At 42.0% G+C, this 16,714-nt stretch overlaps 1 protein-coding gene across 1 annotated transcript in view; it reads left to right on the top strand.

The window, feature by feature from the left end:
* The first annotated feature begins 6,945 nt into the window (after window positions 1-6,945).
* Window positions 6,946-16,714, top strand: part of DDAH1 (dimethylarginine dimethylaminohydrolase 1) — a 199,758-nt gene continuing 189,989 nt past the window's right edge. The window contains exon 1 of the mRNA XM_027873947.1: window positions 6,946-7,263. Within this exon, the coding sequence (XP_027729748.1) occupies window positions 6,961-7,263 (303 nt within the window). The 5' untranslated portion in view covers window positions 6,946-6,960. The remainder of the gene's footprint in view (window positions 7,264-16,714) is intronic.

Below are 16,714 nucleotides of genomic sequence, written 5' to 3' on the forward strand. Positions count from 1 at the left end.
TCTCTCTCTCTCTCTCTCTCTCTCTCTCTCTCTCTTTCTTTCTTTCTTTCTTCCTCCCTCCTTCCTTTCCTTCCTTTCTTTCTTTTCAAGTTTTCTTGCACAAAATGACCAATATGGAAATGTTTTACATGATTACACACGTATAGCCTATTTCAGATTGCTTAACATCTCAGAATGGGGAGGGGAAGGGAGGGAAGAATAGAATTTGGAGCTCAAAGCTTTAAAAAAAAATGAATGTTCAAAATTGTTTTTACATGTAAAATACAATATTTTTAAAATACAAAAAAGTTCCAGTGGCTCTTTCTTACCTCTAAGATAAAATATAAATTCCTATTTGGCTTTTAAAGCACTTCACGATATGGTTCCAGTTTACCTTCCCTGGCTTATTACATATTACTCTCCATACACACCATGTTTTAATCAAACAAGACCACTTGCTTGTCACTGTAAATTAAGTTCAATCTCCCAGCTCTTTCACAAGCCGTCCACCGATGCCTGGAATGCTGTGCTCACCACCTCTGCTTTGTATCATCCTTAGCTTCCTTCAAAACTTAACTTGATTACCATCTGGCACAGTGGAAAGAACAACGAAGCTGAAGTCAGAAACAGCCGAGTTCAAATCTGGTCTCAAGCATTTAATAGCTGTGTAACCTTGGGCAAACCACTTAATGACTGTTAGCCTTGGTTTCCTCATCCCTAAAATGGGGCCCAAAATAGCATCTACCTCCTAAGGTTATTGTAAGGCTCAAATGAGATAAGATTTCTAAAGCCCTTTGCAAACCTTAAAGCACTATGTAAATGCTGACTCTTATTATTCGACTTCCCCCTTTTCCATTTCAAAGGGCAATTACTTTGTTTTCTCAATTTATTTTTTCCCAACAAACTAACATTTGTTTGTTAAAAGGAAAAACAAATCCAAACCCTTGTAAGAAATATGCATAATCAAGCAAAATAGATTCTCATGTTGGCCATGTCCAAAAAAGTGTGTCTTACTTAATCCATTATTTCTCTGTCAGGAAGTAGATAGCATTTGGTCCTCTGGAATTGTGGATGGTCATTTCATTGACTAGAGTTCTTAAAGTCTTTCAAAATTATTCCTTTTGACTATGTTGATATTGTAATAGAGATTACTTTCCTGGTTCTGCTCACTTCACTTTGCATCAGTTCAGACGAGTCTTCCCAAGTTTCTCTGAAACCAAACCTTCATTGCTTTTTTTTTAATAGCTCAACAATGTTCCATTACATACAAACTATAATTTACTCAGCCATTCTCCTATTGATGGGTAACTCCTTAGCTTCCAGTTCTTTTTCAATTCCACAAACATTTATCAAGTGTCTATGACAATACATGCAAGTGTTTGCCAGAAGTTGTGCTAAGTGTTGGGGATGTAAATGATAAAAAGAGACAGACCTTTCCCTCAAAGAACTTACAATCTAATGGAGGAAGAAAACACAAAAGGAAGCTGAAAAATGGGGGGGGGCAGTATTAAATCCAAGCAGAGTTGCTGATGGAAAATGGAGTTACCAGGAAGGGTGTAAGCCCTGCTTTGGAAGGAGTTTAGACTTACCCAACCTCCAATCAGAGGAAAGAGGCAACTAAGAGTGAGATGAGAAGGTCGAGTACCAATTGTCATTCTTCCTGATGATATTTCAGGTGATCTGCTTATTGGAGGGAGGGAGGGAGGGAAGGCCATATCATTCAGTGAAGTCAAAGCCAGGGAGAGCTGATGATGGACAAAAAGAGCTACTATGAATATTTAGGTACATATGAGTCTTTTTCTCATTTCTTTAGGATTAGTCATGGTATCACTAGGTTAAAGGGTATACAAGGGTTTCAAACTACTTTCCAGAATGGCTAGACCAGTTCACAGTTTGACCAACAGTACCTGTCTGTAAATTACTTTGTATTTACTGTGTGTATAGTGTGTATTTGCTATGCAGTTGGTGTGTTGTTTCTCATTGAATGTAAATTCCCAAAGGACTGGAACTTTTGTTCTTATCCTTGTATCCCCAACATCTAGAAGGCTGCTGGAGCATAGTAGGTGCTTTATAAATGCAAGTTGTTGAATGTTATATAGAGAATTCCTGCATTTGGGGAGAAGTCAGCCAGGGACTTGCACCTCTAATTTATCTCCTTCCAGATAGGTTGTGCAGTGGATAGTAGACTGGACCAGGAATCAGGAAGACTTGAGTTCAAATCTAGCTTCAGGTAGTTACTAGCTATGTGACTCTGAGTAAGTCACTTAAAACTTTTTAAAATAAGTTTTTATTGATATTTTCTGTTTCTTACATCACCACAGTTATCCCAAGTATCCCTTTCCCTCCCAGGAAGTCATCACATATGACAAAGTATCTTTTAAGAGGGGGAAAAAAATCAGTACAACCGATCGAATACATTGGAAATAATCTCAAAACATGTACAATGTGTAGCACCTGTGGACCTCCCACTTCCAGAAAGGGATGAGTTGGGGTTTTCATTTAAATTCTGCTTCTTTAAAGTTTACTTTAGCTTTTTTTGGTGTGGGGCTATTCTTTCCATTTACACTGATGTAGTCACTGTGTATATTGTTTTCTTGGCTCTGCTTACTTAACTCTGCATCAGTTCATATAGGTCTTTCTATGGTTCTCTGTACTCATCATATACATTTCTTACAGCAAAGTAAAGTTCCTTTACATTCATGTACCACAATCTGCTTAACCATTCCCCACTTGATGGGTGTCTACTTTGTTTCCACTTCTTAGCTATCACAAAAAGTGCTGCTATACATATTTTGAAGTATGTAAGGACTTTTTTTTTCTTATCAATGGCTTCTGTGGAGTATAAGTCCTGGGCAAGTCTTTTGATCTCTGCTTCAGTTTCTTTAGCTGTAAAATGGGGATAATGATGACAGCTATCTCCTGGGGTTTTGTGAAGACAAAATGAGATAATATATGTAAAGCACTTTGCAAAACTTAAATTGCCATATTTAAATAGCTATAATCAGTATTGTTATTCCAACCCACTTCTCATACTACTACTAGGAGAATTTTCCTTAATTTTTTTTGTTTGTTTGAGGTCTTCTATAATCTGGTACCACCCTATCTTTCCATATTGATCTCTGGCTCTAAAGTCAGAGGATCTGGGTTCAAATTTCACTTCTGATGCTTGCTGGCCTGGGCAAGTCACTTAAACTTTATGTGCCTCAGTTTCTTCATCAGTAAAATGGGAAAATGATGACACCTACCTACCTACCTTGATGGCCTTGGCAAATCACTGAATCATCCTGGGCTTCAATTTCCTCAAAGGACAAGCCTAGATCAGGGGTCCCTTCCAGCTAGAAGTGTGTAGACCATGCCACACAGCCAAAGTGTATTGTTTACTGTTCTCAGAACACAGGATCATATGCCCAGAATTGGAAGGAATCTTAGACGCCACCTAACCCCACCCATACCTGAAAATGAATCCTCCTTAAAGCATACCCACATGTTACTATCCAGTTATTGCCTAAAGATCTCCAAGGAGGGGTAATACTACCCAGCAAGGCAACCCATTCCATTTTTGCTCTAGCAGTTAGGTAATTGTTCCTTACATCAAGCCTACACTTTCCTCAATTATTCATTTTTCTTAAATTCAGCCTTCTAGGCTCAAACAGAAAAAATTAATATGTCTTCCAGAGCAGAGATGTCAAATTCAAATGGCCCACAAAACTCTCCTCTGGGCAGAACCAGATTAAAATGTAATTGGGAAATGTTTGACAATGTAAATAAAAATACAGTTCAACATAGATAATGTTAATTTGTGGTTTTCTAAGACAACATGCCATTCAGGAATCCCTTTCTATTTGAGTTTGATATCTCTGTTCTAGAACTACTCAGGGGTAAGGTGGTTAAGTCCTGAGAATCAGAAGAAGAGTCAGAAGGGGAATAAGGCTTGATTGGCTTAGGCTTGTCCCCAGAGACAGTTCCCTAGGAAGAACTTGCCAATTCAAGGAGGTCTTTGAGACAGAGGGATTCCAAGGTGAAAAGGCCCCAAAGTCCCATTCAGCAAAGTCCCAAAGTGAGAGGGCAGCTGAGGCAAGGTGACAGAATTCTGAGGGTCAGAAAAAAAAAGGCAGGTGTGAAATCACAAAAAATAAAATAGAGAATTTCAAAGAAATTAAATTACAAAGCTTTTCCATGCACAAAATCAAGGGGTAGGACAAGAAGAGAAAAGTGTTATTGGAGGCTAGGGGGGATTCTTTGCATCTGCTGTCTCTGAATGTTGTCTAACTGGGGGGACGATGGGTCATATATGCTGCCAGACAGGGTTGATATGTTGGTTGGTTTCACTGAAGTGCCTCCTCTTCCTCCTCCTCCTTTCTCTCCTCCTCCTCTTCTCAATCCTCTCAAAATTTGGCTCACTCAGTAGGAGAAGGATATATTCAGAAATAAAAGTAATGTAAAAACAAAATATATCAATAAAATTAGGTTTTAAAAAGGTAATTCAGTCCAGTTGTGTCTAATTCAAATAGAAATGGGGCCACTAATCCACACAGAGGGATCCTTGCAGGGTGCACATTGACTTAGTTTTAAAATGTAGCTCTCTGCTTTTATCGCATTTTTATTTGTTTTGTTCAATATTTCCCAATTACATTTTAATCTGACCCACCCCTTTGGGGAATTTTGTGGGCCATGAAGGCAGGCCAGGTGTTTGTCCCCTCTGATCTCGTCCAACTTCCTCATTTTATGAGTGACAAAATGGAGGCTATTTACCCAAGATCACACAGGCAGATCTGAGATTTGAAACGAGGCTCTTTGACTCTTAGGCTCATAAATTCATAGATTTAGAGGTGGAAGGGACTTCAGAATCCAACCGGTCTAAGCCCCTCCTTTTTTTTGTTTTACAAAGAAAGAAACTGAGGCCCAGAGAGGTTAACTAACTTGACTTGCTCCTTGTGATTACTCAAGGTCACTAAACTGGCAGAACCAGATTTGAAATTAGACCCCTAATTCTAAATTAGGAACTCTTTCCAAAGAGTAGGTTACCAAAATGGAAGTCTTTCTTTTTTTTTTCCCATATAATAGTATTTTCTTTTTTCCAATTACCTGCAAAGACAGTTTTCAATATTCACTTCCATAAGATTTTGAGTTTCAATTATTTTTCTACCTCCATCCGCAAGACAGCGTGCAATCTGATATAAGCTAGATGGGTATAATTCTATTAGACATATTTCCACATTAGTCATATCGTGAAGGAAGAATCAGATTAAAGGGGGAAAACCAGGAGAAAGTAAAAAAAAAGAGAACATAGGATGCTTCGATCTGCATTCAGACCCAATAGTTCTTTCTCTGGACGTGGACAGCATTTTCCGTGGTGAGTCTTTTGGAATTGTCTTAGATCCTTGTATTGCTGAAAAGAGCTCAGTCTATCCAAGTTGGTTATCGCAGTGCTGCTGTTACTGTGTACAGTGTTCTCGTGGTTCTGCTCGCTTCACTCAGCATCAGTTCATGTAAGTTTTTCCAGGTTTTTCTGAAATCTGCCTGCTCATCATTTCTTACAGAACAATAGTATTCCATTACAATTCATAGACCACAACTTGTTCAGCCTTTTCCCCAGTTGATGGGCATCCCTTCAATTTCTAATTCTTTGCCACCACAAAGAGTTGCAATAAATATTTTTGTATATGTGAGTCCTTTTCCCTTTTCTACGATCTCTTTGGGGTACAGACCTAGTAGTGGTACTACGGATCAAAGGGTATGCACCGTTTTATAGCCCTTTGGCCACATTTCCAAATTGCTCTCCAGAACTGTTGAATCAATTCACAACTCCGCCAACAAAATGGAAGTCTTTCTACACCACTACCCTGCCTCTCAAAATCTTCTCTTCTCCATGTTAAACATTCCCACTTCCTTCAACCCATCCTTCTGAATAATTACAGAGGTTTTAAACATATACCTAGACATGGAACTGGATCTCTGATGTCACAGATGCAGGAAATTCCTGCTAAGAAGACTCCTACCAAGCCAGATGTGCACCTCCTTTGTAAAAGTCTTAGAAAGTTGCTTGGGGGGGAGGGGGGGGATGGATGCTTAAATGCCTTGCCTAGGCTCTCTCCGTGATAGAATTTGGACTTGAACCCAGGTCTTCCTGATTCACAGGGCCAGATTTCTATCCGCCCCACCACATTAGGGTCACTGTCTCCACATCCTCAACCCACTCCCAAGACCAACAAGCATGCTGGAGGGTAAAGCGTAGGGGAGATTTCTTCATGGAGAAGCAAGCAAAGCAACTCCTAGGGAAGGAAAGGTTAGTCACTGTCCTGGGCTCTCCACCGAAGGTTTTAGGCAAACAGGCCTCCTGGGCATACGGGACACGTGAGGTATTGGCCTTTGCTCCCTGCCTCCATTATGTAAGACTGGAAAAACAAGCATCCCTATCAGACCTGGCGGTAGTTACTCATGGGAAAATAACATTTGCCCCGTGTTGGGGCAGGGAGGGCAGCTGGGCGGTGGGGCACAGGTGAAGTCAGGGCAGCGCTTCTCCTGGGTCCCTTCTACCTGCCCCGCTGCTCCTCTCCAGCCCGCTCCGGGTTGGGAGCAGCCTCTCTCTGAGGCTGCCCCGGTACCCCGCACCCCTCCAACCCCACCTCCCTTTCCTTGGCTGCGGCGAAAACCGGGAGCCCTGGAATCCGCACACGGAAACTCCCGTGCGTGGCTCCAGCCCGGAGCACTGGGCATGCTCAGTGAGCCCGGGCAGGTTTTTTGGTCGCGAGCAGGAAGCTTTTTTTTGCACTACATTCATCGGCTGCCAGGGGAAGGAGCCGCGGTTACGTGGTCGCCGCTGCCCTTCTCGGGGGGGGGGGGGCCGCCTGTCACCGCACGGCACAACGCAGCGCAGCGCCGCGCCGCGCCGCGCCCGGCCAAGCCGCCCGCCGGGCCAGCCCTTCCTCGCCGCCCGCGCCTCTAGCCTCCGGGTCCTCCCCGCAGCCCTAGCCGCTGGCCATGGCCGCACTGGGCCACCTCTCCACCTTCGGCCGGGTCACCCACGCCGTGGTGCGGGGACTGCCCGAGTCCCTGTGCCAGCACGCGCTCCGGCGCCAGAAGGGCGACGAGGTGGATTTCGCCCGGGCGGAGCGGGAGCACCAGCTCTATGTGGGGGTGCTCAAGAACAAGCTGGGGCTGCAAGTGGTGGAGCTGCCGGCGGACGAGAGCCTGCCCGACTGCGTGTTCGTGGAGGACGTGGCCGTGGTGTGCGAGGAGACAGCCCTCCTCACCAGACCCGGGGCGGCGAGCCGGAGGAACGAGGTAGGGAGGCGCGCCGGGGCCAGGCAGAGGCTTTAGGCTGTGCTGGCAAGGCTGGCCAGAGCTGAGAGAGGAGGGAGGCTTTCGCAGGTTGGTTGGGGCGCCCCACCCCGCGCGCCCGCCACTTCACAGCGGCATTTGCCCGATATCAAGGGAGAATTGGCTCCCGCACTAGTTAGGAACTTCCCATTTCTGGGAGAGAGTGTAGATGAGGCGGAGAAACACACACATGCATTGGAAAGAGAAAGATACACAGAGAAGTTCATTGTCATCATCCCCTGACTATTTCTTTGCAAAGGGTTGCGTGCTGTTCTGATGCTGAAGATCTTAGAAGTGTTATTTCTGCTTTCTTACAGGACTGGGCAGGGTGCGTGATAACCGCCCCACTCCAGCCGACCTTCCACCACCCCACCTCCCACACACATGCATTTTTGTTTGTTTGTTTGTTTTGCAGAGAGAGCCAGAGAGAAAAGAAAAAGAAAATGTAACTCCCAGATGTTTGTCAGGGAGAGAAGAGCCCGGTGTGCTCTAAGGCGTGGCAAGCAGTCAGGCTGGTGGAATGATGGGAGAGGGACTTGAGGGAGATGCTCCCATTTGTCACAATGAAGCCGAGATCAAGTAGCGTCTTGGCTGCTCAGGAGCCGTTTGGGGGCCGAATAAATGGGGGTGCGAGCGTGCTCACTGAGATCTCGGTTACTTTTACAATGCTGGCGAGTGAGTCATGCAGAATGGGAGAGGAGAGTGAATGAATGCAGATGGGGGGGTGGGTCTGTTTTGTTGGTTTGGTAAGTGTTGGAATGAATGGAGTATATTTGGAAAGCTGTAGTCTGTGTGGGGCGGTTGGGGTGTGTGTGTGTGTGTGTGTGTGTGTGTGTGTGTGTGTGTGTGTGTGTGTGTTTTAAATAGAAATGTTGCCCTCCAAATCGAGTTATTTTTTAGTCTCATTAAAAGCAATTAAGAGATTGTTTTGGTTGTGTTAAAGAGATAGCGACTGTATTAAAAAAAGCCACAACAGCATGCTGAAAATTGCAGGGAATGCTTCAAACACAATATAGGTCAACACTGAGAAACAAATAGGGTGAGATTTGATTTTAAAATGCCATCTGGCCAGGGCTGCACCAGTGCCTACTCACAGCCAAGGCCCAAAGAAGTGGTTGCTGTTAGCATTCAATAACATTTCAAGAAGCTGGATGCTTTCTTTCATATTGGGAGTTTTTTTTGTCTTTATTCTTTTCACATATTAGGGCATTGACACGTGTTAGAAGTGTTTGGTGGAGTTTGGGAACCAAGTTACATTGATTTTACATAGGTGCTTCATGTTTGAGAGGACATTGCATATTCTTAGTGAATAAAAACAGTCCATTAATTAATAACCCTCTTCAGCAACCCCTTTCTCATATTTCAGGGAACAAAAAAGGACATTGGGTCTCCTTTCTCAACCACTTGTTTTCCCTTTTGCCTCCCAACTCTTTTATTTTATGGGGGTTCCCACCAAATTTTAAATTGAAAAAAGTTCAGTACTAATGGAAACATTTCTACTGTGCTCTTCACCAAGAGACAGGGCTGCATGTAGTTTGTGCTTTAGGAGAAAATGGAAACATTCTCTGGAGCTTTTCAGAATGGTGCCTGTTTGATGGTGGCAGTCCAATTTCCCTTCAGTAAATTGTTCTAGGGTACCTGTGATTTCCAATGATGGTGTCACTTTCCTAATAAGAAAGTGGTTAATGACCTCCCAAGTGCTGAGCAATACATTGTAAGTTGACTTCGTTCTTTCCTGTCCGGGTTTATATATGTGTATGTATGTGTGTATATATATAAACACACACACACATATATATACACATGTGTGTGTACATATTATATATACATATACATATATATACACACATATATCCATTATGACCCTACACACACACACACACACAGAGGGTCATAATGGATTCACTTTTTATTTGGAGTTGCTCATGTCATTAATTCAATTACATGGCATTTTCTCCTTCCCTTTATGGGAAGTAAAGCTAATGTTTTGAATCTCCAACCTAATCTAATGTGCCATGTTGCTCCCAGGGTCAGTAAAATGCTTGGAAAGGGTCCCTCTTAAGTAAGTAGCCTAGAATAGGATTCCTGGCACTAAGGTAGAGACCAACTAACTAGAATATGGAATAAAAGCAGTGAGTAATAATATTCCCAGTTGGCATTTGTTTGCTGTTACACAGTTACAAAGTTACAAAGGTAGGTTGCGTAAGAATTACCGCCACCATTTTAAAGATGAGGAAATGGACTTCTCAGAGAGAAATGGTCTGTGGTCACATAATAAATGGCAGAGCAGGGATTTGATCCTAGGTTTTCAGACTCCTAATCAGAGTGAAATATCCTGTCTCCTCAGTAGATTCGATGTGTTTGACTGAACAGAGATACTGTTTAAAAATTTGTCCCTACCATGCCCCTGGCACCTAAACAGTGTCTTGCCCAGAATAGTTGTTCAAACTATTGTTTTTTTTTTAAACTAATGAAATGTCTGAACCAGTCCAGCTGCTAGGAAAAAAATCAAGAATGACCTCTCTACCCATCACTATAAGGCATTTGAGTACAATGTGAATGGAGAAATATTATCTATGTGATTCAGCAACAGCCAAAAGTACCATTTTTATGATTTTAAAATAATTCAGGTTATTCAGATTATATGGTTCTATATTAGCCATCTAGGTGGTTTGGTGGCATAGTGGATAGAGAGCTGGGCCTGGAGTCAGGAAGACCTGGGTTCAAATCTAGCCTCAAACACTAGAACCTGGGCAAGTCACCCTGTTTGCCTCAGTTTCCTCATCTGTAAAATGACCTGGAGAAGGAGATTATAAACCACTCCAGTATCTTTGTCAAGAAAACTCCAAAAAGGGTATTGAGTGTTGGACACAGCTGATATGACTTAACAACATCAGCCATAATGCTTCTTCCTTATTCATATTTGGGATTTTGCATGAACTACCATTCAGTATATTTCCCTGATGTTTTAGTACAACTGGGATTTACTTCTCCCTGAATTTCAGTTTTATGAGTGTAATCTCTTAGGCTGCATTTGAACTCAAATGATTTGCATTACATCTGGGTGACCTTCATTTGGGGAGACTGATTTACTTATTTATTCCTTATTTATTCCTTACTTATTTATTCCTTCCTCTTCCCCCTGAAGAAAGTCCAACCTCTCCTTCTTCTTCCCTCTGAAGAAAGTCCAATCTTTCACACTAGTTTGAAGACATTTTGTTAGTTAATAATGGTTAAAAGACAGTGTGGTGGAGTGGAGAGAGAGCTGATCTTCAAACCACAAAAATCTGGGTTTCGGTCCTGCCTCTGACACCTACTGACTGCAACTCTGGACAATCACAAATCACAAGCTCTTGGTGTTCATGGCAGTTCTCTAAGATAGGCAGTTTTAGAGAATGTACCCGTGTACATTGGCAGAGGAAGTTTGCATATTGGGGAGTTACCCATGTCAATGAAATCATAGGTCCAGTCTCTACCTATCCGGTGGAGGAGAGGGATAGTAATTCCTCAATAACTGATTGACTATTGGTCAGTTTATAAATTACTTGAAAACAAGTTAGCATTATGGATATCCAATATCTTCTTTTTAAGGACAAATGCCTACATTAGATAGGGACTGGCCCTGTGATTTCACTGGAATAGAAAACTCCTTCTACCAATACAGGTTGACATTTTCTCTGAAACTTAGTCTTAGATGGTTACCTGAAAAAGAGAAGTTGAGTGACTTGCCCAAGGTCACATAGCCACTTTGTATCAGATATTCCACTTGAAACCAGGTCTTCCTGGCTCTGAGGCCAGCTTTTTATCAATTATACCATACTGCCAAAAATTCTCCAACCTTGTGAGTAATATTGGATTTTCCTAAGAAGTAGGAGGTAGAAGTCAATAAGTAGATGAATTTCCATTTTTATCTTCATTAACTTTACTCCATATTGGAATTACTTGGTGATAAACATACTTTTGATGATATAACATTGACAACATTTAAAAGATATTTTTGAAACAGCATTTTTAAAGATAGGCGTGTATTCGCCATATTTATTCACTCTCTATCATTATTCTGAATGTCAAATCTTTTGAAATAAATGTTTAAGATCTGATCTAACACACCAAATTACATTTCACAAAACCTTTTAAAATCCATGATTAGTGGTCAGTGAAATTTACCATGTGGGCAAATTATTATTATTGCTGTTCATACCTGGTTCTCCCCTCTGCTTTCTGTATGGTCTCTCCCTTTCAGCATCTCTTTCATCAGGCAGCCAAGTGCCTTCACATTGTCTCTTCTGCAGTTAGGGTCCTCTGATCTCTGACAAAGGCATGCCTGAGAGAATAGGGAAGGGTTCAGAGGTTGTCAAGGATGTAGCTAACTGGCTGACCTTGAGACAGGGAGTCTTCATCACAGAGACCTGTGCGTCAGACCTTGGACAGCTCATAGCTCTGCCCAACCCAGAAGACTCCCCCAGAGACACAAATAACGTAGGGCCTCACAGAAACACCCAGAAAAAAACACATAAGAATAACGATTTTCCTCTCCATCCCCTCCCACCACTCAGACAATCAATCTATTAATCAACATTGATCTAGGCCTACTGTGTGCCAGGCACTATGCTAAGTGACGGAGAGTTTTTACCTGGCTTACCTTCTTTCCTTTCTTTAAAAACAAAGCCTCTGCAATAGCAGGAGTCACCTAGGTAGCACTAAGGTGGAATAGAGGTTGGTGTAATCCTCAAGTGTGTTGGGAACATCTACTGCCTAGTGGCTAACCCAGTTTAGCTGCCTTGGCTTTCTTGGGGATGAGGAGGGGGAGAAGGGGATTTGGGGTTTAGGGGTGAATAGTGGAAACCCATTTTCACTCACTTATTAGGGACTTCATATTGCATGTCTCCTAGGATCATTTTCATTTTTAGGTAGGACATCAAGAGAAGAGAAGGCAATGCTTGGACCTAAAGGAAGAGTTGCTAATTATGGAGTTTTTGGTATCAATGAGGAAGGTGACAGTCTACACTTGACTGGTTCTGGTTTTATTCTAAGAAAAGCAGGACTATTTTGCCCCCCATGTCATTGATCAAAATGAAATGGTTAGTTTATCAGATGATAGAACTTCTGCCAGTTTTGCATAATTATAACTAATCATCCAACTGACTGTCAGATAGAAAGGGGATTAGATCAGTTCTGTTGGGCCTCAATCAATCAATAAGCATTAAGTGCCTATTATATGCTGAGTATGCAAATATCTAGAAGGGAGATTAGAACAGCCCCCAAAAGATTTACTTCCTATGAGGGAGATTGAATATGTTAATAGATAGGTAGCTACAGTATGTATACAAAATAAACACACAGTTATTTGAAGAAAGGTGCTAGCAATTGGAGAAATTGGGAGAATCTTCTTGAAAGATACAACACTTAAAATGAACCTTTAATCGAAGTAGGGGCCCTAAAGGCCTTGCTAGTAGCAGTTGGTGAAAGGGAGCTACAGAGGATGAATTCAATTCAATAATGAGAGTATTCCAAATAATTAGAACTGTACAAAAGTGGAATGGATTGCTTTGGAAGATACTATGTTCTTCTATCACTGGAAGTCTTCAGGTGGAGACTGGATAACCATTTTGTCAGGTTTGTTGTCAAAGGGATTCCTGCTTCAGGTATGAATTAGATTAGATGCCCCCGAGGGCTCTCCTGAGATTTTTCAACAAGCATTTATTAAGTGCCTGCTATGTGCCAAGTGTTGGGGATGCAAAGAAAGGGGGGAAATAGTCCCTGCCTTCAAGGAGCTCACAGTCTAATGAGGAAGCCAACATGCGAATAACTATGTATAAACAAGATATTCACAGATTGAATTGGAAACACTGTCAGCCGGAAGCCAATAAGATTAAGGAAAATTGGAGAAAGGATTATTGCAGATGTAGACATGTTAGCTGATACTTGAAAGAAGCCAGGGAAGCTAGGAGACAGAGATGAAGAGAGAGACTGCATTCCAAGAATGGGGGACAGCCAGAGAAGAAGCCTGGTGTCAGGAAATAGAAAGTGTAATTTGAGAAATAGTAAGACAGTCAGTGTTACTGGTTTAAGAAATACTTGGGAGAGGTGGGGATTGGAGGGAAGAGGGAGTTAAGTGTAAGGGGACTGGAAAGTTAGGAAGGGGCCAGGTTATGTAGGGCTTTCAAAGTCAAGCAGGATTTTATATTTGATCTTAGAAGTAATTAATCACGTGAATTCTACTTCAGACATTAACTAAATCCATCCTGACTCAGCTATTACCTTTTTTGTTTTCCCTTTTAAGGATAAGTAGAATTAAAAAAAAAATAAAGTGGGCATACACAAAATTCCCCATACTTCTATTTAAATTCGATATGGGAAAACTGTTCTGCACCTTAATTAGAAATTATTCTGACTCAAGGAAAGCTGTAGAATGCATGTGCTGGAGGCTATTCATACGGCCAACAAATGATTATATCTTGATACAAAGTTGCCTCCAACTAGTCCCAACAACTGCTTCCATTGTGTGGTTACACTCTTGGCTCTTGAGAATAGCTTCAGCAAGAAATATTTGGGAGGAAAAAGTTGGATGCTATTAAGACAGGGTACATCTAATAATACAATTTGTCTACATGCAGTTGATTATGGAAGCCTGGAAATTAAAGAGCAAAATGATGAGTAGAAAGTAATTGTTATCAGATGTCATTGACTCAAATTAGACTTGTTGGCAAAGAGGTTTTTTATGGAAAGTTTCATGGGTAAACAAGGAATGGTGGGATAGATTCTGTGCTTTTGCCCAGGAAAATGGCTTTTTCACATCTTTGGTTGCTGCAGAGTTCAGATTTCTTTCGTATTAATTTTGATTACTGTGATGCTAGTTATCCACCCATTAATAGAAACCACAACCCCATAAAAGTCCACTTAGGACAAACAAATGAAAGTTTAGCTTCTAAAGCTTTTCCATCAGGTAAATTATTCATGGCCTCTTATGCACCTGAACATTAATATAGAAATATGTTTTTAAAATGAGTGTGGATGTAGTTTTATTGGGTTTTTTTTTTTACCATCAAAACAGTACTAGCTTCTGAAAGCTTCTTCTCCTCTATATCTGTGTGCTGCAGCATTTATAAAAAACAACAACAACAACAAAAACAACAGTAAGACAACACAGTGACCTGAGAATACCCCTGTATCAGATTCCACCATACGTGTTGGACAAAATAACATTCCTAGCCTTGGATACTTTGACTTTCCACCAACCAATTCTTCAGGCCAACTATATAGGCAGTCACTTTCCATCCAAATAGACATCATGGTAGCAGCCTCAAATAATGCATTCCATTTAAAGGAATGTGTGTGTAGCGGCAGTCTGGTTCACTTTGTCATTGTCAAAAAATTTAATATTGCACTTTGTCTGCTTGAAGCCAAGACCTGAAGGAGCAAGAGTGCCTTACACAAGGGAATCTGGCTCTTCTGCTGAGATGATTTAAGCAGTGATGACAAAGAGACTCAGCAGCTCAGGGGAGCATTTTGATGGATTTCATTGCTTTGGGTGCTCCCCCTAGCAGTGCGGATCTCAACCTGCCCATGCCTTCTCATTCTGCTCGCCACAAACATAGATAAGCATACCGTAAAGCCCGCTGAAACATGTCAGACAACACAACATGGAGGAAAAATTTGGTACTTCTTGAAAACAAGGTGGAGGAGGGATGGCTAAATAGCTGTTCATCTGAATGGAGGTTGGGTGGGGTGGGGCGGTGGTTAATGGACTCTAAACAAAATATCAGCCAAGACTGGGATATAGAAGCCAGGCGAGCAACCAGGCAGCCTTAAGAGAGACCAGGCGTCTAGAAATGGGAAGGTGATAATCACATTGTACTCTACCCTGGTCAGACACCTCCTAGAGTGTTTTGTTCAATTCGGTTCTGAGCGCCATGAGAAACAGTGGTGAGTAGTGGAGACAGAGCTGGCTTTGGAGGCAAGAAGACTTGGGTTTGAGCCCTGCCTCAGACACATCCTGGGAAAATAATTTAATCTCTGCTCTAGGCAACTCTTGTCACAATAAGATGCAGAGATGTTGCCGACTTGCATTGTGGAGGGAGTTTTCTCATCTGGAAGTTCCCCATATTAAGAAAATCGTAGATCCAGTCCCTACCCCTCTACTTAACCGGATGCCCCATTTCATGAAGGACTCTAATAAGCTGAAGAATGTCCAGAGGAAGGTAATCTACATGGTGAAGACCTTCAGCGTCATGCTATTTGAGGGTCAGTTGAAAGAGCAAGGAATATTCAGCCTAGGCAAGAGAAGCATGTTAGTTCTCCTCAAGCACTGGAAGGTCTGACATGTGGAAGATCAATGAAGTTTGTTCTGCATGACCCTGGAAGACAGAAGTGGAAGCAATAGGTGGAACAGCTACATGGCTCGATGGATCCAGTCTATGACATTTATGCAGGACCCGCATGACCATGGACAAGTCTATCACTATGTGCCTCAGTTTTCTTATCTGTAAAATGGAGAGGTTGGCCTTGATGACCTCTGACTTCTCGTCTAGCTCCAAATCTGTGATCTTGAGCTGCTGGACCTGAATTTAGTTTTGATGTAAGGTTTTTGTTGTGTTCAATCATTTCAGTCGTGTCTGACTCTTCGTGACCCCATTTGGGGTTTTCTTAGCAGAGATACTGGAGGGGTTTGCCATTTCCTTCTCCAGCTCGTTTTACAGATGAGGAAACTGAGGCAAATGGGTGAAGTGACTTGTCCAGGGTCACACAGCTAGTAGGTGTCTGAGGTGAGATTTGAAGTCAGGTCTTCCTGACTCCTGGCACTCTGTGCACTATGGCGCCACCTAGCTCCCTTTGATGTAAGGACAACCATCCTAACAAAGAGAACCATCCAGGAATAGAATGGATTTTCTCTGAAAGGAGTGAGTTTCTCCTCACTGTAGGCCTTCCAGCAAAGGCTGGATGATTGCTTGTCAGGTATGTTGAAGAGAAGATCCTCTTTCATGTATGGGTCGGGCTGCGTGGCCTCTGGACTTCCCTCCAGACCTGAGATACTGTGAACAACTCACAGTGACTTTTCAGCTCACTGACATCACAGAATGTCCCTCATGTAACAAAACAGGTCCTTTTCTTGCTATTATCACACAACTACAAATTAAAAGGAACACAATTTCTGAGCTACACTCCTTATGATACAATTTCATCTGGATAGGCTTGTGGGAATAAACGCATTCTAATGAAAATCTTCATGTTGATACTGCCTGACTTTCGTAGGTATAAATAAACATATAACCTCTTGTGGGCATTTTGTTAAAATGTGTTCTGTACTTAATGCTTTTTTGTGAGTTCTCAATTGGAAGCTTCAAATGTGCTTATAGAACTTATAGAACTATGTACCAGGGAAACACATGAATGCCAAGTAAAAGCCTATGACCTG

Source organism: Vombatus ursinus, unplaced genomic scaffold (assembly GCF_900497805.2).
Source record: "Vombatus ursinus unplaced genomic scaffold, bare-nosed wombat genome assembly UNPS02014803.1, whole genome shotgun sequence".
Classification (NCBI taxonomy): domain Eukaryota; kingdom Metazoa; phylum Chordata; class Mammalia; order Diprotodontia; family Vombatidae; genus Vombatus; species Vombatus ursinus.